At 38.1% G+C, this 25753-nt stretch overlaps 2 protein-coding genes across 3 annotated transcripts; both read left to right on the top strand.

Moving 5' to 3' along the window:
- The first annotated feature begins 881 nt into the window (after window positions 1–881).
- Window positions 882–15469, top strand: LOC132149006 (major vault protein). 2 transcript variants are annotated; one of them, XM_059557868.1, is made up of 17 exons: window positions 882–1031; window positions 2927–3093; window positions 6235–6430; window positions 8683–8806; window positions 9570–9701; window positions 9973–10067; window positions 10280–10516; window positions 10639–10764; window positions 11362–11553; window positions 12263–12498; window positions 12636–12833; window positions 12933–13077; window positions 13635–13846; window positions 14223–14339; window positions 14424–14550; window positions 14638–14826; window positions 14998–15469. In XM_059557868.1, the coding sequence occupies exons 2-17, from the start codon at window positions 2957–2959 to the stop codon at window positions 15124–15126; spliced, it is 2592 nt and encodes an 863-aa protein (XP_059413851.1). In that variant the 5' UTR covers window positions 882–1031; window positions 2927–2956; the 3' UTR covers window positions 15127–15469. The 2 variants fall into 2 exon arrangements, with proteins under 2 accessions (XP_059413851.1, XP_059413850.1); XM_059557867.1 differs by having other exon boundaries at window positions 11359–11553.
- A 2200-nt stretch (window positions 15470–17669) lies between these two features.
- LOC132149005 (trafficking regulator of GLUT4 1-like) lies at window positions 17670–24711 on the top strand. Its single transcript, XM_059557865.1, has 5 exons — window positions 17670–17927; window positions 19755–20110; window positions 21270–21541; window positions 21654–21786; window positions 22503–24711. Exons 2-5 carry the CDS (start codon window positions 19840–19842, stop codon window positions 22517–22519), a joined length of 693 nt encoding a protein of 230 aa, XP_059413848.1. The 5' UTR covers window positions 17670–17927; window positions 19755–19839; the 3' UTR covers window positions 22520–24711.
- Window positions 24712–25753: the final 1042 nt, after the last annotated feature.

Here is a 25753-nt window from a genome sequence, read left to right as displayed (position 1 = left end):
GTTATGGGGCCCAAAAGTCTGAGAACACTTTTAAAATAAAAAGCATAGCAAGAAATTCGCTAATTTGTTTGTTATCTAACTCCATGAGCCATTACCATTTGCTGATAATTTTTAAGATCTAATTTGTAAAAAACAACAACTCAGGCTTGTCTTCCGGTGGCTTTGGTTTAAAGACTGAACAGAACATGGGCGTCCTTCAACTATGACACCTTTAGCACAGTTAACATTTTGAAATTTGAACTCCCTAACAAGCAGTAAAAATGTCCACATTTAAAAATTTTACCATCTTCCACACAGTAGTAGCCATTTCAGTTGATCTTTACGGCTTGTGGTTTCATGTTTTTTTGCAGCTAATGTTTAAAAGTAAAGCCATCAAATGTCACATAGTCCATGGAAAGTGGGTAGCTTTTTTAGTTTGTATTTTACACCACTGTGACATTACCGAATCAATTCAGACGCTTAACCTCTTGTCAGCCACAACCTCAACAAAAACAGGAAGTTGAGTTTTCAGAGAGAAAGTTTGTAGAGCTGTTTATATGGTTATGTAGTAGGACACAAACACACACATAGGTGCACATTATGTGGAAGCACTGGCAATCGCAATATTACCAAGTGAATACGTGGTTGATCTAAAGGGGTCATAAGAAATCAAAATTCCCTTTATCTTTTGACATATAAGAGGTCATTGTACTAAACATCAGGACTCAAAACTTTGTTAATCTAAAAACAGCTTATATTAAAATGGACCTCAGTACAAAATAATAATAAAAAATGCAGCACCCTTTAAATGAAATAGTGTATTTGCTGAAATACAACAAGATCTAGGATATATCTCTATACCCAGCTACAGTAAGCCACGTGATTTTGTGACTCATGCTCCGGGAAAGTACACTCCAGGCCCTCCTTTCCCTGAGCATGACACACCTCCCACCCAGAGTTATTATAAACCTGCGCACTGCATTCAGACAGGCGCTTTAAACTGACGGATCATCATCGGACCGGCAGCTGTAGGGGCGTATTCTTCTGAACCTGTGAGTTTTGTTCATTTCGCAATAATTGGAAGACGAATCTTCAATGGATAAATTACCGTAGGACTGCTACATTCATCTAACCTGCTTAGTTGTGAATGTCTCATGATGAACGAATGTAGTACGAAGGATGATGCATTATTTAAGCAACGCGGAACAGCCTGCTTTGCAAAACACAGACAATCCTTGCAGCTTTCAGCCGTGGAAAACTGTCGCAGTCTTTTAGGACTTTAAATGAACTTAAAACGATCACGATCTTTAAACGAGCATAACCTGATCAAATGAACAGAAGTTTAAAGTGTGACTTCGTTCATCTCAGTCTTTTACTGTTCTGTCGAGGTACCAGTGCCTTTAGCCAGTTCTTCCAGCTGTCACGGGATACTGCAGTTTTTAAAGTACCAGATTAGATTAATGTAACTCTTTGATTTCCGCCTTCATCTTCAGAGTATGATTGGTGCAGTTTGAAAGTGACCCGCACTCCTCTTGACGTCACAGCATGCGGAAGATTTGATTGATTGATTTGAGACAAATGCATTTGTTTTGTAGGTGTTGCTGTGGAGAGGGAAATTGTGTGTGCCCTGTGTAAGCAGTCCACCTTGCTTAATTTCAAATTAATATCTTCTTTGTAAAAAAGCAACAATGTCATAGTCATATATGAGCTGTTAGCACCTAATCCAATAATCCTTTGAGATTTGTGTGGCAGTAAATGACAAATTAATAAATAAACACCAGCGAAAGGAGATGTCCATAGGGCTGCATGATAAATCGGATGCGATATTTAATGTAACAGAGCCGTTCTTCACTAACAAGATGCGCAAAATATGATTTTGTTTTTGCGCAGCTTGTCAGTGAACAACAGCTCTATGCTGCTCCACCTGAAAGCTTGCAGGTGATGGAGATTTACCGCTGATTACAGAACCGGTGTTGTGCCCAATTTTGACTCCCTGTCAAATTATTACCCCCCTCCTTCAAATCACTACCTGATTGCCTAATCCTAACCCCTCCCCCAAACCTACTCCTAAACCTACCAATATTAGGGGGGGTAATAATTTTGCAGGGGGTCAGAATTGGACTGTTTTACTGACATGATGCGTATTAAATATTGCATGCGATTTATCGTGCAGCCCTAGAATGCATGCACAGTCTGAAGGGGTTAATGAAAATTACAATTGCTTCTTTGAAGTACAGGTAGATTGCATGACATCCCAGCTAACAATTTTTGGTTCCCAGAACGTTCCCAGAATTTATTTTATGGTTTGTTTATGGTTAGCCAGGAAAGTTTTCTTAATGTTCCCAGAACCAGAACCAAAAGCTAACGTTAGGGGAACGTTCTGTATTTGCTGGAATTACATTATCTTTCACTGAATTTGCAGACCAAACTACAGTTCCTGATATCACTAGTTTAAGTTAAAGAAGCAATAAAAGTGTTGGACAACTTAGATGTTGGTGTAATAATTGTGTGGTTGTGTGCGATAAGATCTATGATTGACAGATTTGTCCTGTTCCAAGCTAAAATCTATAATTTCGACTCGATGAAATCAAGGACTTATCAGCATTTTATCAGTTACAATCCCAGTTTAAGAAGACAACAAGCTAAGTGTCGACATCTGACCCTTAGCAACGCTATCATTAATTCATCCTAAAGTGATAAGAAGCTGAGGTGTGTTCGCTCATGAAAGCTAACACTGCTGACCTTTATATTATTGGATTTTTCATGCATAATACAAACTGCCATAGACAAATTATTCTTTTTAAGGTAGTGCAGAGTGAATGGAAGCCATCATAAAGGTTTATTCACATGGGAATAATATCACATGGCCCTGAAGTAGTGGCATGCACAGATTATCACTATATCTCTGCCTTTTTTGGTAACTAATCTCTACATTCCTCCAAATTAGATTTTGTGAAGAGTACCAGTTGGAAGAAATATGGACGCTAATCAGCTGCACGGTGCCTCGATCATCAGGATCCCCCCTCACCATTACATCCATGTGTTGGATCAGAACATCAACATTGCGAGGGTGGAGATCGGCCCTCTCACCTATATACGCCAGGACAATGAGAGGTAATGTAGAAAGCTGCAGGGTAACTACTGTATTATGCAATAACCCTTGAAATACAGGTTACCACTGGTTTTATCCTTTGTCAACATACATTTTTGACAGATTTTAATGTATACAAAGAAATTGTAGCAGCTCAACTGGGGCATTATATGTAGGACATTTACACTTTAGGCGTGTGTCCAATTTTAAGCTGTGATGAAAGAGAGTGTTGCTAGGATACATGAGGTGTAATCAAGCCTATTTTCAATCCTCCATTGCCCATAATCCAAACAACAGCTGATATTAACTATTTATATCTACAATCTTTTACAGTTATTTTTACAAATGCAAGAGTTCAAATGTTTTTGGTTATTAAGATTTGTTAATGTCTGTGAAATAAGTCTCTTATGCTCACCAAGGCTGTATTTATTTGATCAAAAATAAAGTGAAACTTATACTGTGAAATAATATTATAATAAAGTTTTCTATCTTAATGTTTTCATTATGTATGTATGTATATGATAGCAGTGCTGAATTTACAGTATCATTACTCCAGTTTTCTGTCACATCATCCTTCAGAAATCATTCTAATATGCTGATTTGCTGCTCATGAAACATTTATTATTGTTTCTTAGTGTTAAATGCTGCTTAATTTTTCTATGGAAACTGTGATAATGTTATTTCAAGATTCTTTCATTAATAGAAATTTGAAGAGAGCAGCATTTACAGTGCCTTACGCGGTCTGGCTCCAGCTTTCTTCTCAGACCTTATTTGTCCATACTCCCCCTGAAGATCTCTTAGATCATCCTATGATAAACTAATAACTGTCCTATTGTCCTGTTTGACATCTAAAGTTGACGGAGCCTTCTCTGTATTAGGCCCAAAGCTGTGGAATTCACTTTCTCAGTCTGTAAGATTGTCCCTTTCTTTACCTGCATTCAAATCAACCTTGAAATCGTATCTCTTTTCTCCGGTCTATTTAGCTATTTTAGTCTCTATGAGTTAAATTCATAGTCTAGTTTCTTATTAGGTTTTATGGTTTTAGCTGTTTGATTCATATTTTAAATTCACTTCAAACTGGATGAAAGAGCCAAGAGGAAACTGCTCAGAGAGGCAACCAAGAGACCTACAGCAACTCTGAAGCCTCTGCAGGAATTTATAACAAAGAGTGGTGATTGTGTGCATGTGACAACAATATCACAGATTCTGCACAAATGTGGCTTGTATGGGAGGGTTTTAAGAAAAAAGCCATTACTCAAGAAAGGACTCATGCAGTCATGATTGAGCTTTGACAAAACACATCTTGAAGATTCTGAGGAAGATGAGAATTATTATTATTATTATTATTATATATGAATTATTTGGCTTCAACACACAATTAAATGTCTGGCAGAAATCCAGTACAGCTCACCGTCCAGATAACAGCGTTCCTCCAGTAAAGCATGGAGGTGGTAGGGTCCTGTTCTGGGGGTTTCTCTGCAGCAGGGACTGGAGCTCTTGTCAGGATTGTAGAAAAAAATAGATGGGGCAAAATACTTTAAAATTCTTGAGGAAAACCTTCTGCACTCTGCCAGAAAATTATCAGTGGAAAGGAGATTTACCTTCCAACATGACAATGACCCAAAGCACACAGCAGAACTAAGCACAGAGTAGTTGAAGGAGAATAAGGTAAATGTCCTTGCATGGCCCAGTCAGAGTTCAGACTTTAAGGGGTCATTTGATGTTGCAGAAGAGAACATTATTTTGTTTATGTGGTTTAAGGAAAAAAAAACACATTATTTTCCACATAATGTACATTATTGATTCTCCTCTATGGCCCGCTTTTCTGAAATGCGTGAATTTTTACAAAGCTCATCGTTCTGAAAAGCGAGGTTTGCTCTGATTGGCCAGCTATCCAATGCGTTGTGATTGGCCGGATGCCTCAAGTGTGTGACAGAAATGTTACACCCCTTAACATACAGTGATGTGTGTCCCTGTCAGAACATCGGTGCCACAAGACAAACCCAAGAAAACCCTTTACAAACGAGCCATTTGTTGCATCCAGTGGGGACATAATTATGTATTATAATGACTTAACAAACTGTCTTTTTTCCAGTTGCGTTGCATCGCAACCATGTAAACATAAACCGTGTCTACATTTGTGATCTGAGAAACTACAAACAACAAGCGCTACTCTACACCAGCAGATCTCAATTCCAGTCCTCATGCCCCCCTGCTCTGCTTATTTTGTATGTCTCTCTTTGTTAATACACCTGATTCAGATTTGCGCTACGCAACATCTTCACACATGGACAAGTGTGACATCATATACCTCTGTAAATAAATACAATTTAAATTGACATTTTGCACACTTCAATGCACTTTGAATGGAGCGTATATGTTAACTTCGAACTGGAATCATGTCAGAATATCCTGTGATGTCCACTTCACAGGGCACTTACGTTCAATAGAACAAACGTCTGAAGCATAAGAGAAACATACAAAATGTGCAGAGCAGGGGGGCGCGAGGACTGCAATTGAGAACAATTGCTCAAAACTCACGTTTGAATCATCAGTGGCAAATCCTTTAAATATGTAAACGTACTTACAGACTGTGAGTCAGAACAGCCAGCAGTCTTCTCTCCCAGGATCAGGAAACAGTCCTTCATAAAATGTACTGCACACATCTGAATATTTGGGTTGAACTGTTCTGGAACAGTGTTGTAAATACAACTTAACCACTGATTTCCATTTGTGTCCTTTTTAAAAAGACCAAATAAAGTATTTACGCTTTCACAATGAAGTGGTTGATGCTTTTTCCAACTCTATAATTCTATTTTGTTTTTGTTTTCTGACATGTTGAGGTTATATCTTTCACTTCGATGTAATAAGTTGTACTGAGTAAATACAGCTGGATAAAACAAAAACTGTGTCAGACTTCATTTCAGGCTGCCAAGCAACAAAATGTGAATATTTTAAGACGGTGGGAGAGCATTATTTTGATCATTTAAATGCACCCTTGCTGAATAAAAGAATGAAATAAAAGGGGAAAATAAAACCGTTAGAAAATCAAAATTTTATAAAAACAAAATGTTCTGAGCCCAAACTTTTGAATGACAGTGTGTGAGCTAATATTATGCGACTCATTTGAATAACTGAAATCTTCCTCCCATTTTTTTTTTCAGGGTTTTGTTTGCCCCTGTCCGCATGATCATGGTGCCGCCCAGGCACTATTGTGTTGTGCTCAACCCCGTTACCCGTGATGATGAAGGTCGGGTTCAGTTTGATGCGTCAGGTCAGGCTAAGCTCAGACATGCTGACCTGGAGATCCGCCAGACCCAGGACCCCTTCCCCCTCTACCCTGGTGAAGAGATTCAAAAGGTATGAAATGCATTGTATGCTTGTGAATCATGTTGCTTTGCAGCTTGTGGCTGAAAGGCTCAGACATGTGGGTGGTTTCAGCATGTTGTGGTTTCTGTCAAGTGTCAAATCTGTATCACACCTATGTTTTTCCCATCAGCTCATGTTGACTAGATCAAAACAAGCACCATTGTGCAGCAGTGTTGGGGAGTAACTAGTTACATGTAACGGCGTTACGTAATTTAATTACAAAATTATTGTAACTGTAATTAGTTACAGTTACTAAGAAAAAATGAGTAATTAAATTACAGTTACTTATGAAATTTTTTACAATTACAAAGGGGATTACATTTGAATATTTACACACATCCACATACAGATTTAACTGATTTCTTTCCCAAATTGCATTGACTATTCTGAGACATGCCTGCCCTAATAATTTCCGGGATGCGCAAACACAGTCTGGTTCGTAGAATCCAGTCATAAAAACGAAATGCCTAATGCGGACGGAATATGCCACATTTTGGATGACTAAATCAAAAGTAGGTCAGTACACTTGAATCAAAACATGACATCGACTAGTGTCTGTGAATATAAAGCCCCAGAAATGCAATATATGACTCCTGCACATTCTGCGTGTCTGTGGAAATCAGGCGCGGACTGGACACCGGGAGAACCAGGACAATTCCCGGTGGCCTGGCAGCCGATTTTGCCCCACTATTTAATATCATTATTGTATAATTGCCTGCCGAATGTACTAAAGCGATCATTTGCGAATCCGCCATTTGATAATTAAATCTCTAATAAATCATGAATTGTTAGTCATGACTCGCGCGCTCTCCGCGCCTCCGCCAAACGGTTTGGATCAGACTCAGAGTAATCAATTCGAGAGAGAGAGAGAGAGAGAGAGAGAGAGAGAGAGAGTGGACTGCTGGAGCAGAGAAGCAGAACTACTGTTCAGGGTTTCAGGTCAGTTTCATCTGTAAAGATGCTTTTTTGTCTTTGTTTTTTCATTTATTTAATCAAGCAGCAGCACGTTGCTCATCAGTCATCACTCAAAATACTATATAGAGGACATCATTATTATCTGTTGCAATGTTACAGTAGTAATTTAGCTGGGAAAAAAAATTCAGATTTTTTTTATAGGTTTAGGGGGAGCTACGACAGACAACAACACAACCCTTACGAAAATTAACATTTTAATATTTAACTAAAAATCCAGAGAAAATGGCTACTATTGTTTAACTGTGATAACCAAAAATGTAAAATTATTTTACAAATGTATTTATTTAAAAATAAATACAAATCCATTTGCAAAAAAACAAAAAAAAAAACAAGGTTATTTTACTTTTATATAGGCTAATAAAAGCATGGTAATTTTTTGTAAGGGAAAAATATGACTCGTGTACAGTATTAGGATTTTTCTATAAAGATATTGTAGTATTGTATTGAGTATTGATGTATTGATCTTGAGTGTTAAAGTCATGAGAGAGATGGATAACGGCAAAATAAAGAGACTGAAGAGAAAAATAGAAGTGAAGTTGCAGTTCAGGACAGAACTTTTAATTATTTTGCATGTCCCCAAATTAAAGATTTAAACCTTTTTTATGTCAGGTCCATACAAAAAATAGTTTTGTCCATGAATTTGTTTGTATGAGTTTGAATTTTCCAGTCTGAATTTTTTCCCCCTTCCGCCCCTCCTGTAAATTAATGGAGAAAATTGTTTTATTTACTACACATGCCTACTGAAACTCGCAGTGTTTTCAACCTCTGCCATCTCAATATAGGAGTACACGAGCACATAAACATAATTTCTAGAACTGCTCTGTGTCACTTTATGTGCATTTTACTTATTTTGAGAAAACTATCATCATATACAGAGACAGCAGTTTAAAAAAAACACCAATGTTTCAGGAGTTTATTACACAGAATACGTCACATGCTTATTAGATAACTGTATTTAGGTTGATGTATATGCTTTTATTTATTATTCTTTAATTTTCACAAATTTAGAAAAGTAATCAAAAAGTACTCAAAAGTAATTAGTTACATTACTTTAATAAAGTAATTGAAAAAGTTACACTACTATTACATTTTAAACAGGGTAACTTGTAATCTGTAACCTATTACATTTCCAAAGTAACCTTCCCAACACTGTTGTGCAGCAGCCAAGGCCTTTTCTCTTATCATTTCTTATTATAATTATAATTTTACGTTACCATTTTCTTTTTATATATATTACTATAATTTGTATGTGTGTGTGTCTCTCCCAGGATGTGACGCCACTGCAGATTGTGTACCCGGACACAGCCCTGCGTCTGCAGGCCCTGCTGGACTTTGAAGAGGAGGGAGGAGAGAAGAGGGTAGCAGGAGACGAGTGGCTGTTTGAGGGACCAGGTACCACTGCTGCACAACCAGCATTAGCTTTACAGAGTTTTGTGTGCCAGCCTGGACTAGTTTACCTGCTCAAAGCAAACGACCATTTAAAATAATGAAGTTCAGGGAGAAATAAAAGGCAGTAAAGTAATATGACAACAGAATGCCCAATCAGAAAACAGTGAAACAGGATGTTGAAAGAGGAAAACATGTGAGATGGGACTTCATCAGGAATTGACTGGGTTGTGTAAAGTACCTGTTACATACCTAGATGTAACCAGTTTGTAATACAGATTTGTAAAATTAACTGAAAAAGAAAAGCTAATTCAGAGGCCAAGCAAAATTTTACATGTAGAAACAAGACATATTCTGGAAAGGCATTAATGGATAAATCTAGAAACATGCAGTTAATAATGGTAAAATATCAGTCCACCAGTAACTTATTCAGGAATTATGGGATAACTTTCTGGCCTGATAAAAATAATTATACTTCTCATCTTTATATTTTCTGTCACAGCAAAGATGCATAACACAATATAGAAATACAATTTATAAAGCTACTTTTGTAAAAAGCGCAATAAAAATAAACCTTTTTGAAAATTTTATTTTCATGTTGACTATGAATGAAAAAAAAAGTAAATTGTGAAAAGGGGAGATGCATGTTACTCACCATCACAGTAAAGTGCATTGCATCTTTCGTACTGCATCTTTATTATTATTATTATTATAGGTGACATCATAAGGTTTAAGATGTCTAACCTGCTGAGTGTTTTATTTCCGGCAGGGACATACATTCCCAGGAAGGAGGTGGCGGTACTTGAAGTCATAAAGGCCACAGTGATCAGAGAGAATCAGGCCATTCGCCTCCGAGCACGCAAAGAGGGCCTGGACCGCAGTGGAGTCCAAAGAGTTACTGGTTTGTGAGAGAGTTCAACCTAGAAAATTCAAATTTTCATTAATGACTCACCCTCATGTTGTTCCAAACCTGTATGACTTGTATCCTTCAGTGGAACAAAAAAAAAGGTATTTAAAATTTTTTCCATATGATGGAAGTCAGTGGGGTACAGAGCTGTTTTGGCCCCAATTGCGCATCATTGTATAGGCAAGCATGGTTGACAGTTCATATTTTGCATGCATAACCAAATACACATGGCTGAAATTGTGTGTGTGTTTGTGTGTGTGTTCAGGTGAGGAATGGCAGGTCAGTAAGGTGGGAGCTTATCTGCCTGGAGCTCATGAAGAGGTTGTGGATATTGTCAGTGCTTTCATCCTCACGGACAAGGTACCCACTTCTGTCCCTATGGTTCCCTGTAGGAAGTTATTTTTTTTTTCTCTGTTCACACTTTATTTAGATGGGTAATAAGGGATTGGTGGGTTAATTGGTTCAATAGAAAGGTCAATGAATAGCACTTCACTAATGAAGTCACAGCTTCAGAGCTAAATTTTGCCCCAAGCGTAATTCTCAACGCCTGCGTGTCATTCCCCCTTCATTAGAAAGCTTTGCATGTGCGCGCTCTCCGGCCGTTTCGTGACGCCGGGGGCCGAGAGCGGCGCACTGGAGAAGAGTGGCTGGTGACCGTGGCAGACAGAGAAGCTCACATACCCTCTGTGGCCGAGGAGGTTGTTGGGGTGGTGGACGTAACCACTCTGAACAGCAGGCAGTACTGTGTGATTCTGGACCCTGTGGGGGCTGATGGAAAACCTCAGCTCGGACAGAAGAGAGTGGTGAAGGTGAGCGAATTCTAATTATAACCATACAAATATATATGACATTTCTAATTAAAAGTAACTTTGCAATGTAAATGTGATGTGACCCCTTTCTCCTTGTTTCCGTCTGTCTCCTCGTTTCACAGGGTGAGCGTTCGTTCTTCCTCAGGCCAGGAGAGCATTTGGAGAATGGCATTCAGGGCGTGTATGTGCTGTCAGAGGAGGAGGGGCTCGTGCTGCGTGCTGTCGAGGCCTTCATTGACACTGAGGGGGTAAGGGACATGTTGATCCTACATAATTAATTACTAAAATCACTTATTTAGTACAGAATGAAGTGTATGAACAGCTGTTAAGGTCACGGGACGTGCAGGTTGAAGGCATACAATGTTTTACAGGTGTCCTGAACACCTGCGCCCTGCGATAGAAAAAAAAAAAGAGAGAGAGAGCTCCGATTCATTCAAATAGTATTCAAACAAGGAGAGAGAACAAAAGACAAATAGAGAGTGTGTTTACCTAAGTGTGCACAGACGTTACTGGTTTCACAAGGTGCTGCCGTTGCCCCTTGTTCCCGATAGTTCATAAAACTTTCAGCATTCCTGAAATGTTTGTCTTTTATTAAAATATTTGAAGACAAGGAGTGTTTTTTCACCCACTCGTTTTTGTGTTTGTGAACTACTTATAATTATGATTTTAATATTTTGCATTCCCTTCATTTTTTTTCTCTTATCATTCACCTTTGCTTATACACACAGTCTGATCGTAAGCCACTTGTGCTGCAGTGTCCGTCCCCGCCTTACACTAATGTTTGCCATTGTTACTCCCTCCTTCTTTCTTTCACCCCCCCTCCCCTCTCCTCAATGCTTCAGAAGGAAGAGGTAGATGAAGAAGAGGAAAGCCGAGCCAAAAAGAGGGGAATACAGCGTCGTCCAGGTGACCGTTGGATGCTGCATGGCCCAATCGAATACGTGCCGCCCGCCACTGTAGAGGTCCTGCTTAGACGAGATGCTATCCCACTGGATGAGAATGAGGGCATTTACGTCCGTGACATCAAAACTGGAAAGGCAAGATTGGAAGTTTATAAAGAATTGATCCACCAAATGCATTCTTTAAATTTCGATGATTTTTAGAATCACATTTGGGGTTTTAAACCCTTTTAACAGTAGATATAGGGGGCAATTAGAGGACATTTTGAGAGTGTTGAGTTCAGTGCAAGGTAAAGCAATTTTTCATGCTAAAATGACATTTTGTCAAGCTTTACAGTGACAAAAATGTACAACATTGTTTTAAAATGTGCATCTAATGACATCATATTTGATTATAAGCTACAGATTTTTTTTACGAATATTGTATAACATTTCAGATTATTCCACACACAAGATGTCTTATAGCTTCAGAATACAGATATATCAGTAAAATCAATATTAATGATATTGATTTCATGAGTACATTGGATTAATTTTCTCCAGTCAGTTTAATTTTAAGGAAAAGAGTGGCTTGGAGAATTCTCAAAAAATCTGCCTTTTGTGTTTTATATGTTGTTATGACAAAAAATTCAGAGGTGAAGTATTCCTTAATCTTTTATTTAAGTTTAGTAAATTTAGGAAATGTAACAATGGATGTAGTAACAAGGCAGTCCCGTGTTTTTTATTGGAGACCTACAGTGTAATTGGATGTTGATTTAATTGAATTAATATTGACAAAACCACACCAACAACATAGTTTGTTGTTAAAGTGCTTAATGTCTCGGCTTACGTGATGTCTGTTTCACAGGTGCGTGCTGTGATTGGCCAGACCTACATGCTAACTCAGGATGAGGAACTGTGGGAGAAAGTGCTTCCAGCCAATGTGGAGACTCTTCTGTCCCAATCCCGTGACCCAGTAGCGGACCGCTCGGAGCGAGGAATAAACTTTGGGGAAGTTGAGAGAGATAAAACCAGAGTGGTGTCCTATCGTGTCCCACACAATGCGGCCATTCAGGTGTATGACTACAGAGAGAAGAAGGCCAGGTGATGTAGTGATGCTAGTTTGAGTGACAGTCACATAGTTATGCAAAGACACTTATGTTCATATCTAGGTTATTGGAATTAAGTTTTTTATAATTTGGACAAATGCCTCTCTGGTTTTCATTCGGTTTCTCTCACAGGGTGGTGTTTGGACCTGAAATGGTCATGCTGGGTCCTGATGAGCAGTTTACAGTTCTTTCCCTTTCTGGAGACAAACCCAAACGTCCTAATGTCATCAAAACCATTTGTCTCCTGCTTGGCCCAGACTTTTGCACCGACATCATCACCATCGAGACAGCCGATCACGCTCGCTTGCAGCTGCAGCTCTCGTACAACTGGTATATATGTCTATATGTCTCCGATTAATAACGAAGTGCAAATAATCAATGTCATTAAGCTGATCAGAGAAGTGAACTGTTTTCCTTTATCCATGTCAGGCACTTTGATATCAAACAGCCTGTTGAAGCGGCCAGGGCTACGGCTCTGTTCTCTGTGCCAGACTTTGTGGGTGACTCGTGTAAAGCCATTGCTTCCAGAATCAGAGGAGCAGTGGCCTCAGTGCAGTTTGACGATTTCCACAAGGTATGTGACGCACCTTTAGAGTTTTATTGCTTGGATACTACTCTTTCCTGTATGTTTAGTGCTTTGGCTTTTGGCCATGATTGTAAGTGTGGCAATCAAAGTTAGACTACTGTTCCAAAGTTTGAACATTGAAAATTGTAATAATATTTCACAATATTACAGTTTTAACTGTATATTTAATTTCACCAAGGCTGTATTTAATTAAATGTGCAGTAAAATAGTAATATTGAGAAATATTATTAAAATATCAAAACTTTTGAACAGTAATGTATATTTATTCTATATTTGACCTGCGTACACATGTGTTGAAAACTACTTTGAAAACGTTTTATTTTCTATTGCAACTGTATTTGTTATTTAATATATTGCTTTGATGTTGAGTTTCTCTTGGTTTCTTTGTTGTCATTGTATGCTTAAGCCCTTAAAAGTAAAGAGAACAGCATATATCCCCAAAACATGACTTCAAGAATGAATTGATGTTGATTAGGATGTGATCAGGCTTGTTCATCGTATTTGTCTTTGTCTGCTCTGACCATGTGCATCTATTTCTCTTTCAGAACTCCAACAGGATCATCTGTTCGGCTGTCTTTGGTTTTGATGAGAAGCTTGCGATGCGGTCCAACCTGCGCTTCAATCAGAATGGGTTAATTATCAGCAGCGTGGACATTCAGTCTGCGGAGCCGGTGGACCAGCGCACCCGGGACGCCCTGCAGAAGAGTGTGCAACTAGCCATCGAGATCACCACCAATTCACAGGAGGCTACTGCACGGTACAAACAAAACACTTCAGCTCAATCTCTTTTCTTCTAGAAATTATAATTTACATAAACAATGGTTTACTCTGTTTTATTCTAAAGATACACTATGGAACTTTTTTTTAAAAATATTGATATAATGAGCGAGTACATTATGAATCTCCCAAAATGTGTTTTTGCCTTATCCTGAATCACTACGGTATGCCTATACTAGGTGTTTATATTGTGACTATGTTAGATGAGCAAGACGACAACCAGTGCGGAGTAGACCAGTACCTGCGTGACACTACCTTTTAAAGAAGACTCGAGCTTGTGTTATTCTACAAGCTTTACCCATTTTCCCTATGTATTTGTCTGTCATGCACATTTACATTCACTTCCCTTCTATCAGACACGAGGCAGAGCGTCTGGAGCAGGAGGCTCGGGGTCGCCTGGAGAGGCAAAGGATCACAGACCAGGCAGAGGCAGAGAAAGCGAGAAAGGATCTGCTTGAGCTGGAGGCTCAGAGGTGAGTTCACTGCAAGGGCCAGTGCTAAGTTTCTCTTCACATTAAATGTTTTCATGGTCAATAATTATTGTGTGTGCATCTTAGTGCTGCAGTGGAGAGTACAGGAGCGGCGAAGGCTGAGGCACAATCTAGAGCCGAGGCGGCTCGTATACAGGGAGAAGCAGCAGTCGAAGAGGCCAAACTTAAAGCAGAGGCTCAGAAAATCGAGGCTGTATGTCATCCAGACTATGCTAGTTCTCGTCTTTTTCTATTCTTGCCCTGTTAGATGTTGACCATTTTCCTATCCTCTGTGTGTCAGGACGCTGAGCTGGCCCGTCTGTGTAAGGCACGTGAGCAGGAGCTGGCTTACAAGAAGGAGATGGACCAACTGGAGGTGGAGAAGCAACAGAAGCTGGCAGGGATTGAGAGTCAGCGCTTCAAGCAGTTGATGGAGAGCCTGGGCACCGAAACCCTGAAGGAAATGGCCCGAGCTGGGCCTGAACTACAGGTAAGTCAGCATTGGGATAGTAAATTAACATCTTTCTATGGAGGATTTGCATAACAAATGTTTTATAATAGCTTTTTGAATGGATGTAGATTCTGTTGTTTTAATATTTTGTTAATGGGCTAAATAACCCAATAAAACCATTTATCTGACATGTACCATGTTTTCTTCCAGGTGAAGCTCCTGCAGTCTTTAGGTCTGAAGTCCACTCTTATTACGGATGGCTCCTCTCCTATTAATCTCTTTACTACTGCCAATGGCCTCCTGGGGGCTCTGCAGGGCAAAGAACAAGATGAAAAATAAAAAATAGGAGAGACCGGGATTAAGAGGCCTTATACCACATGATATGCATAAAAACTGTGATGTACTCTGCTATAGTTTTCATTCTTAATAGCTAATACAGTAAAGCCATGAAAGTGAAGCATTAGCAGTACCTTTGCTGTCCTGTTTATTAGTTGAACTAACGCTCATATCATTGTTATAGATATTTTTGGTTTACTAACACATGCATTTTGAAGACTTTACTTTGTGTTAATGTATCATGCTGAAATGTGCCTGTGGTGCCTTAAATGATTCAGTTAAACCAAAAGAGCTTTATAGAAAATGCTTCTATACTCGGCTATCAAATAAAATATTTTGCATTGCTGACGCCTTCATTTATTTATAGACATTTGTAAATAAATACAGGTTGCGAATGCTTCAGATGATTTAGATATATGGCCACATGTTGAAGCTGCTATATAAAGAGCAGCAGTGCTTTTTCTTAATTTTACTCTCTGGTTTGATCTTCAACTGAATTAATGCGGTCCATAAGTCTCTGTAGATTGTTACGCCTGCAGGTGTCGACATTGCGAGCGAGTTATTAAATCGTTAACTCAATAGATTACTTTGCGCTTACATCCTTTATGAGAAGATGGTGTATATTTCTGATTGGCACATGGAAAAGAGTAGAATGGAAATGTTTTACTGAATTCAACCACCCATTATTTTAATGTTTTTAATTCGTGTATTTTTATTTATTTTGCATTTTACATTTGCATGTTACCTGTAACCTTTAGTTATGAATATGGATTGGTTTTATGTACTGATTTAGTCCATATGTGAAAACTAATATATTAATATCAATTACCAAATAAAGGTATAGGTCACTAATAATTTTATAAATTTTTCACTAAAGCTTCAGTTTCAAAATCTCATACAAGATCTTTTTTTTGGAATGCACATCACATTCATTCGATTGTAGCATAAGGGTAATATGAACCAATATTAAATATTAATTTGTAATGAGGGGCTGTGTAGTATAGAGTATCTATAGCGTATAGCTAGATATACAGTGCCCTCCATAAGTATTGGAACAGTAAAGACATTTGCAAATATGATTAAAAAATGAATATGCGACAAAACTACAGAATGTCACATTTTATTGTTAGGTCTTTCGACACATACATGTTTTACCAAATAAAAAGGACAGCACTTTTAGAGTGCATCCCACTATTTGATGTGAGGATAAGTATTGGAACAGTTGAATTTAAGGCAGATTTAAAAGATAAAAAGCTATTTATTTTGCAGATCCCTTGCATGCAATCAGAGCAATGAGTTTGCAACCAATAGACATCACCAGACTCTTGGTCTTATGCTTTGAAGTGTTTTTCTCCAGCATTTAATGCACCCAATTCCAACTGTTGCCTGTTTTGGGGAGTTTCTGTCTTTAGTCTCCTCTTCAGCTGGTGAAATTAATGTTCAATCTGATTTAAATCTGGAGATTGATTTGGGCAATCCAAGACTTTACATTTCTTTGCCCTTGACTGAACTGGCAGGGTGTTTTGGGTCATTGTCCTGATCCAATATGAAGTGCTTTCTAATTTCTCATCGGTCCATCAACTCAGTAAGTTATTTTACTGAAAAATATACCCTGATGGCATAGATTTGTGTGTTGTTACTTGTATGCCATGTATAATCCAGCCCTCATTCAGATTTTTGGTGACAGAGTTGATGGCAAATTTCTTATAAGAATTCCAGGGCTCATAGTTGATCAGCAGAACCATGGCTTGGATCTGGAATTCACACCCTTCATTCATGTACCACGTGTAGACATTTTTCCACGGGTTCCTTCAGTGAGATCCACACTGAGCTGAGACTGAAGTTTTGTCTGCTCCTGGAGGGAGATGGATATGTTAAGAGCAGTGAGATCTTTTGCTTTATCGGTTGTGCGGTGATACCAGAGGAAACACCTCGATTGGTGTCTTCATCTCCACGGGTGTAGCCCAGCTCAAACAGGTGCTTGTAAAAACTGAATTCAACAGTTGCTGTGATCCCACAGATGTAGCTCAGCTTCTTTCTCTTCACCCACAGGTAGATGAAGTTTCCTCCTGCCCTACGGTTCAGATCACAGCCCAGTCTTTCTTAACCATCTCTTCTTTGGCATCTTTGCTTAGAAAATAGTTTTTGTACAAAATGAATCATTAAATTCAGATTTATCTGTAAAACACTTTTCATGATGAATATAATTCCAAAGAACTGGGACTACTTAAGTTATGCATATATATATATATATATATATATATATATATATATATATATATGCATGACTTAACAACAACAAAGCTGAACAAAACTTATCATTCTTTAAAAATGATCTCAGCACTGTTTATCCATCAAAGCAGATCCGTCGTTTTCCTGTAGTTCAACAAAGCAGAAAGGAACACTGAACTAAACAAATGAATGAATCGTTTTATTCAACCGACTCAAAAGATTCGAGTTACTGAGTCAAGATCCCTACCACTATCCAGAGCTTTCTCTCTTCTTGTAAACCACCAAAAAAGAAAAAAGAAAAAAGAAAACACGCCACAGAGTCGAGAACGCGCGCACGCTCGCACAGTTTCACAGGAGGGAGAACAGCTAGTCACAAACGCAGTGGATCATATGCCGACAGATTTTACCCCACGTTTTTATACCGATACACACTACTATATGGTAGCATAAAGCGAGGCGTATTTTAATCTTAATTCTGTAGCACCACCTGAACTTTGATGTGCTACTGTTTATTTAAATTCAAAATGAGAAAGATTATAATGATTTTTGCTGTCATTTTGCATTAGATCACGGTGAGTTCACATTCGATCTGCATGCTCCTAATTTATTAAGGGCATTTTGATTCTCGCATCAGTGCATCAGTCGTTGCTCGGGTGCTGTGGGTGTGTCACTTTTCTTACTGCTGTATTCAGTATGTTTGTTTGTATATATGGGTGTGCGTGCACTGCTCTCTATGTGCTCTATAACCTTTATTCTCACTGAATTATGATATAGCCATTTGGCACGCGTACAGAAGACCGGTGGGTGCGTGTCCCGTGTGTGTCTGTTGTGTGCTCATCTCTACACTGGTATCGCTTTTAATTTCAAAGAGCGAGACAGATGAAAAGGAAAAATCATTGATGCGAGATTTATTATCTAATTGATTTGAGGGTTATGTTAAACGCAGCATGGCGCACGAGTCAGTTGCAGTGTTCAGTCACTATGTATTGTCATAAAACATAAAATGTTTTATAGTTGCAGATATGGGTGTTTCATTTGATGCCCTTTGTTTTCTCACAGATGTAGGTATCTGGTGCTCCTGTTGACTTTAAAGAACAATGTAATGAATATATTTGTTTCTGAATATGATGCATATGATTAGGGTCTTTTGTTGGTTTCCTTTTAGATTCGAAAAGGTGGTTTTCTAGGATTTTGTATGTGACAGAGCTAGTTTTTAAGACCATAGAACATTTTGAATAGTTTTAGGCAGTCCAGCTTTAATGGTTGTAGCTCTCCCATGAAAATCTTTTATCTTTCAGATCGGATGAGGCGGATTGAGGATAGCACACAAATAAAACTGGTTGTGGTGCATGGCTTTGTTTCATTTTTGTCCCTGTAGGGTCTCAGGACAGATTCCTGCTCTGAGGGAGATTAAATGTAGGCAGGTGAACATGTGCATACTGGGTTGTGAAAAAAACAGTCCCTTTTGGATTCACATGACATAATGATTTACCATACCTTGGTCTTTTATGGAGTTTTTTAACTTTTTGCAACCTAATATAGATTTTGTGTTGGTTTTTCCTTTTCCAGTTTAATGTGCTGTAGTAAAACACTGCTATTTGTATGTTTTGAATATCAAAATATGTTTGTTCAAAGTCTATGGCGGGATTGTATTTCATACCAGTGATAGAAAGGGTTTTTGGGAAGCTGGTTTGAAAAAAAAAGTTTTTCTTCAATTCTATTTGATGTAGAAATTACTTAACCTTTTAAGTATATACATAAAGGTACAAGGTTTTATGAAAAAATCGCAAGTGTTCGTTTTAACATGTGTAAAGTGCAACTGCATAGTAACATTTCCAGAATGTAATTTTAAGATGTAAGTTTGGGGTCAGTAGGATTTTTTAAAGTTTTTGCGAAAAGTCTCATGCTCACCAATTTTTAAAAATAGAAATACAGTAAAACTGCAATAATGTGAAATATCATTAGCATTTTAAATAACTGTTTTCTTTTTTTATAGATTTTAATATGTACAGGTACTTTATTCCAGTGATGGTAAAGCTTTTCAGCATCATTACTGCTGTCTTTAGTGTCACATGATCCTTCCGAAATCATTCAAATGATGATTTGCTACTCACAAAACATTTGTTATAGACTAGACCATTGTGCTACTTGATATTTTTGAGTAAACCGTGATACATTTGTCAGGATTCTTTAATGAATGTAAAGTTTAAAAGAACAGCATTTTTTTTTTAAATAAACTTTTTGTAATTATATTTACATTTCTTTACTGTCACTTTTGATCAGTTTCATGCATCCTTGCTAAATAAAAGTATTAAGTTCTTAAATATATACAGTATTGATTTCTTATATGTACAGTTTATATAATGCCTTAAATGTTTTCATTGATTTTTACCCAACAGTTCTCAACAAATCAGAAATTCAAAATTTATACAGACGTATAAGCTTTGATTTTGCCACACATCAGTTTTCATAAACATCTTGGGAATGGATGTGATTTTGAATGCTGATGCCAGCATTCCCACTGCTGCACCTGGTGCAGTGGAGGAAGAACAACAGCAGCAACAATCAGAGCAAGAGATCAATCAGCAACCAGGCACGGAGTCTGACCTCACCGGCAACACCTCACAGCCAATCAGGAACGAGCAACAAGCTCCACCCACCACCACCACAGCTACTCCTGCTGCAGACCCCGCCCCCTCTCAGGATGCCCCACCCAATGTACACCTGACAGTCATCGACGAGAAAATGGAAACAAGTAAAAAACTATTTAAACATTACTTGCGTTTATTTGACTATAAAATATACATTTGCAAATACATTTATTTCAATTTTACATTTTAGGTAGTATATCAGGACCTGCTCATATCATCTGTCACTTCCTGTCATTTAAAGGCCCCGTGGCAACAAGATTAGATTTTGTGGTGTTAAGTCCCAAATCTTGTAGCCCTTTGTTATGAAACCCCTTACTCCCTGTTCAGTAGGAAATATAATGTAATCTCTAATGATCACCTTAGTCCTACATTTTTTTTTTCAAATTCTTTAGACTGATACAAAATGATTTACAGCCTCACTCTACTTTCACTCCCTTTTCTTCTCAGATTTGTACCATCCCCCACTTGCTTTTCTTGTCTTTTTTTCTCAACAAGTAGATGAGTCAGATGCGGTTCTCTTCTGCCAGTAGATACTGAGCAAGAGACTTTGTTGCCTTTAGAACAAGACCGTAACCACGCCCTGACTCTTTAACACTGGAGTGCACCTTTTTTTTTTTTAATGAAGTATAAAGGAATGAAATGGTGAAGGAAATGTTAGGTCTAATTTTAGCATATAAGTTATCATTTTGAACTATTTGCTAATAGTATTTTAAAATATACACACATTCACTCTTTTTTTGTACGCCAAATATGTCGAAAATGCAAAACTTTTTTTTGTCTCATTACATTCAGTTAGGAATTACTTGAATCATGTAAATTATACCATATCTTCAAATCAAAACAGCAATATTTAAGAAAAAAAAAAAGTTTGATAGTAGTTTGCATTGCTGGATATTACTGTTGGTCGTTTAACATTTCTGCTGTAAAACAGCTGTCAAATATTAAATGATTTATCTTACACTCTTATGTGAAAACTGATGGAGCTTTGATCTGATTTTGACCACTATGGGAGACCAGCCTAAAAATGCATCTTTTAAACCTTTTAGGCATCCTGTAACAAACAGAGCACTGCATAATGGAAAAGCGGAGAAGTGCAATAATTTCAAATGTTGGGAGGACAATTTAACCATTTTATTGGGCGGGGGGGCTGCTTTAGAACAAAAATAATAATCACTTTTAAAAACAGACAGTCCAAAAGGCAGACTTATGCATCCACATATTGTCTCACTCTCTCAAATGTTTCTCTCTTTCACATCACTCCAGGTAATGGTGTTTGCCCTGGTCCTATCGAGATGTCTCCGACAGCTTCTTCTCCTCCTCGTCAGCAGCACGCAAACGGGCGAGCCAGGCTGAGCAGCCGCTCCGGGTCAGTGAGTTACACGGGGTCACCTCGACCATCACTCACCAGACAGCCCAGTGCGGCCACTGATGTCGGAGACGGATCCAAACCCAACGATTATCTCATATGGGCTATTCTGGCCTGTCTCTGTCCTGTCTGGCCCATTAACGCTGTCGGCTTGACCTTCTCAGTCATGGTGTGTGCTTGTGTGTCCACGTGTGGGGGGGGGAATGCTGGATACAGTTTCAGATGAGTAAATCCAAGAAACTTTTTTCCCCTTTTCATTCAACTTCTCTTTTTACTCTCAGTCTCGAAACAGTCTGCAGCAGGGCAATGTGGATGGTGCACGTCGTCTTGGCCAGAATGCAAAAATCATGTCCATCGTGTCATTGGTGGGTGGGATCGTCATCATTGTTATCACTATCGTCATCAACTGGGGTGGTGAGTATCCTTCCCTTGAGGCCAGAGCATGAGCTAGAGCTGACTTTGTGATTTGGGTCAATGTCAGGTTGAAGAGCTTTGGATTTGAATTAGGTCTGATTACAGGTGAGATTGATCGTGGCCTGTATTTAATGGATCTACAGTAAGTTTGTTGTTTTATAGTTTGTAGAAGTAGTGTTTTTTTACAGGTAACCTGTTTATATAAAATATTATAAAAATATGCTGATTATCTGATATGCTGATTTGCTGCTCAATAAACATTTCTTCTTATTATTAATGTTGAAAACAGTTGCGCTGATTAATATTTTTGTCTCTTTTCAACATTCTTAGAACAGAACAGTATTTATGTGGAATAGAAAACTTTTTTGTAACACTGTCAATGAATTTGCTGTGACTTTTGATCAACTTAATTAGTCCTTTCTGAATAAATAGATTTTTTTGGTTACCAAAACTGAACCCAAAAGATTTAATTAAATTGTATTTCACTTTGTATCTTGTTTTATTTTTGAAATTTTGGAAATCAGTCTACAGCTACATATGCTTTAATTATATAATATACTAAATAACAGAAGAACCACAAGCCGGCTTTGGAGTTTGAGATTTGTTGTATTTTAATTATTTTCTATTGAATTGTTTGTGTGTATCATGTTTGAAGTAGAGGTTTTGATCAAAATTCAGTGTGCTTCATTATTTCAACACCTCTTTTTCTCTTTCAGTAATACTTAAGACCTGATGGCCGTCACGACACTCAGGGTGAAGTAAAATTCACTATCAGCAACCAATCCATGATGATCATTTTCTTCTTCCAATGTGTCATTCATCTCTCTACATCTGAATGCTCCTGAATGCTTTTTCATTTGTTTTATACTCTGTCTGAAGACACTAAGGCTGGATGTTACCTCTATCTTCTATCATGCCAGAACGATCAAAAACAACATGGACTTTTCAGCTCTTCGAATGCCTGGAATCACGGACAAAGCGGCAAGGTGTGGATGTTAGTTTTTTTTTCTCTCCCAACAAAGGACTCACCATTGAGATGATGTCAGTGAGGAGACCACAAATATGATCTCATTTCATTCGTCATGCACCCCTTGAGGATGTGAGGGAGGAAAAGAATGAGAGAGAATGGGAAGGGATTTGGTTCTTGACAAAGATGCACAAGCTCATCTTACTATCCCTGTTTTCTCAGAAATGTGAGTCCATAAAAAAAGCTCAGATTAAAATGTAATCGATTATATAAAACAGCAGATGGCTTCCGTTTTGGCATCTGTCCACAGACGAGTCCGATTACCTTAAGAGCTGCTCTAAAGCCTCTCTCTCTCTCTCTTTCTCTCTCACAGACTGTACAGAGAGTAAGTCTCAGGTTAACACACATAAACAAAAAATCACATATCAGAGAATCCTACAGAAAGAAAAGGAGGGAGAGGTAAGGAGAAAGTGGGAGGGATGGAGACCAAGCTGCAGTCTTTTGTTTCACACAGATGGAGGGATGGAGAGAGAAGAATAGGAGAAGAAAGGAGTGGGGGCAGTACCTTCAGATGAAAACATAACCCAGAGATGGCGAGATGTAGGGACTTCAGTAGTGTTGAGGGGGATCTGAGCTGCCTCTGATTGGCTGCTTGCTTGTGTGTCTGTGTGTGTGTGTGAGAGAGAGAGAGGTAGCCAATATCGTAATGCTCACCAACATGCCCTCCCCTCTTCCTTACAGCAATCCTCGGCCAGATCCTTCAAGGCAAACATAAAGAAAACCATTAATTTAATATTGTTTTAGCAGGCAAAAGGAAGATACAAACAGTCATATTTTATACCACAATGTTTACAATGTTTTGGCCATGACAAACATTTTACACAGCTCCAAACTGTTTGTTTGGTGGAATGATTTGTATTGCTCAACAGAATGATACCTGAAACATTCCTGGTCAGGCCACATCGACAGTGCCAAAACTCAGACTCTGCCAAGACTCCAGCTTAGGTGGGCATGTTTGTGACTGAAACAGGAAAGGAGAGCATGGATGCGTTTTTAGGAAGGAATATATGTAGGGATGCACTGATATTAACATATTAGTCCATACTGATAAGCCATTAATTGTTTCATGTTATGACCAATAGCCGGGTAACACTAAAAATAACACTAAAAATGTCATTTAGGCTTTAAAAAAATGTGTGCGTAAAATGAACATTAGAATTATTAAAGATTACATTTCAGTGTTATTGAATGTGTTTAAAGATTAAGTGAGAAGACAAGGGTAATTTAACTGTAAAAAATGTAGGAAATTAGACACACACACACACACAAATACAATATTGATAAAACATAAATTTAAATACTACCAAACTATTCATTTGAAACGTCTATCTAATTGTGCATCCCTACATATTTGGAGTTCTTTTAAAGATAATATTATGAATCCCTCATTGTCATGGCCTTGGGCCTCTTGCATGCAGAATTTGACTTTGTTTCAGTGATGTTTACAGCTTTTTGACAGCGACGGGAGCACTTGTTAACTCTGAAATCAAGTATTCTTATTTTTATATTATTCTGTATCTAACACAGTTTCCGTACCACAAACAGTATATGTGGATGAGCATGCTGACTCAGGTTGGGCAGTGAGAGGGTGAGAGGCCCCCATTTATTGGGGCTCGCTTTGGGTTTGGCTTGCATGAACGTGGGGCTACAATCGTTTCCTTGATCTCATTTTGCACTTGCTCTACTTCCCCACCACTCAAATATAAATGAGCATAGCATGCACATTTAATCCAACCGCGTGCAGTCAGTGAATGCCAGCTTGACTTTTGTTCTCTTGAATTGTTCTGCTCAGTAATATTTAAAATTAAAATGCTTGCAAATTCATGCTTGTATATTCATATGTATGTATATACGTGTCTGTACATATTTTGTCACTTTGGAATGATAAGGTTCTATCGGAGTTATTTACATATTCTGTGACAACTTATTTACATTATGTGATGCTTTTTTAACTTCATTTTGCGACTTTTTATTTAGAAAACAAAAAAAGGTTCTATCTATAAAGTATATGGAATGCAAAATCTTTGAAGCTCAGTATCTCAAGACTACTCAGAATGCAAATAGAGTTCTATAATTCTAAGGTGGCAATTTGTACTGCTTCCAATCACATCGTGTAATCTGAATCTCTTTGATGGACAAGAACAGTGTTCGTAATGCAAATCTTGACTGTTAACACCGCAATGCTTTCACAAATTTTATCACCTTTTTATCACTACTTTATTGGTATGTAATTTGAAATTGGCCTTTTGTTTTGTATGCCGTCTGTGCTTTGCTAAAACTTTGACCATACAAGCATGTTTACACACTGATTACAGATCGCCTATGCTGCAAAGTGCAATTCTATAAAGAAAAGTTTCAAAGACACCAGCCGAGTCCAGTTCTCTGGGTTACAAGCTCTACCTGCTATTCAAAGTATCTATTTATTGATGTGAAGAAAAATTCTGTTTTTGTGTTTATCAAACATTCTGTTACAAATTCAACTGCATTTTGCTGAAAGCACTCGTGCTAGTAAAGACTACTTAGCACTAGTTTCCTCTGTGACATGAAATGATTTGAGAGGCATTATGATAACTCATGTCGCTAATATAATCCTAATTTCATGCAGATCTGCCTGTGCATGCCTTAATGAATTGTTTTGGAACAACAATATGTGATGTACACAGTATCTGAACTGAAGGGTTTGATATATCTCGCAGTATTGATCCTTCTGCTCTGTACAAACACAGAGTATGCATCAGTGATTCCAGTGAATAAACTCTCTTATTATGCCACTCCTGTGTGTTCCTTCTCTGGCATTAAATACACGTTTGAGGCTCTTTGTGGCAGTTGTATCACAAATAAGAGTGTTTTACATTTTTAACCCAGGGTTATTGTCATTCCCATGGGTTAAATTGGGATAGGATCTTTGATTTCAGGGTTTCGAGGGTTGTACATGTGTCT

The sequence above is a fragment of the Carassius carassius genome, chromosome 9, assembly GCF_963082965.1.
Source record: "Carassius carassius chromosome 9, fCarCar2.1, whole genome shotgun sequence".
In the NCBI taxonomy this organism is placed as follows: domain Eukaryota; kingdom Metazoa; phylum Chordata; class Actinopteri; order Cypriniformes; family Cyprinidae; genus Carassius; species Carassius carassius.
Note: the sequence above shows the minus strand (reverse complement) of the source record. Positions and strands in the feature narration are given on the sequence as shown.

Coding starts and splice junctions, on each gene's coding strand:
- LOC132149006 (XM_059557867.1), top strand. CDS start 2,957: ATGGACGCTAATCAGCTGCACGGTGCCTCGATCATCAGGATCCCCCCT. Junction 10,517..10,638: donor GACAGAAGAGAGTGGTGAAG/GTGAGCGAATTC, acceptor CTCGTTTCACAG/GGTGAGCGTTCGTTCTTCCT. Junction 12,834..12,932: donor CTGCAGCTCTCGTACAACTG/GTATATATGTCT, acceptor TATCCATGTCAG/GCACTTTGATATCAAACAGC.
- LOC132149005 (XM_059557865.1), top strand. CDS start 19,840: ATGGATGTGATTTTGAATGCTGATGCCAGCATTCCCACTGCTGCACCT. Junction 20,111..21,269: donor CGACGAGAAAATGGAAACAA/GTAAAAAACTAT, acceptor ACATCACTCCAG/GTAATGGTGTTTGCCCTGGT. Junction 21,542..21,653: donor GCTTGACCTTCTCAGTCATG/GTGTGTGCTTGT, acceptor TTTTACTCTCAG/TCTCGAAACAGTCTGCAGCA.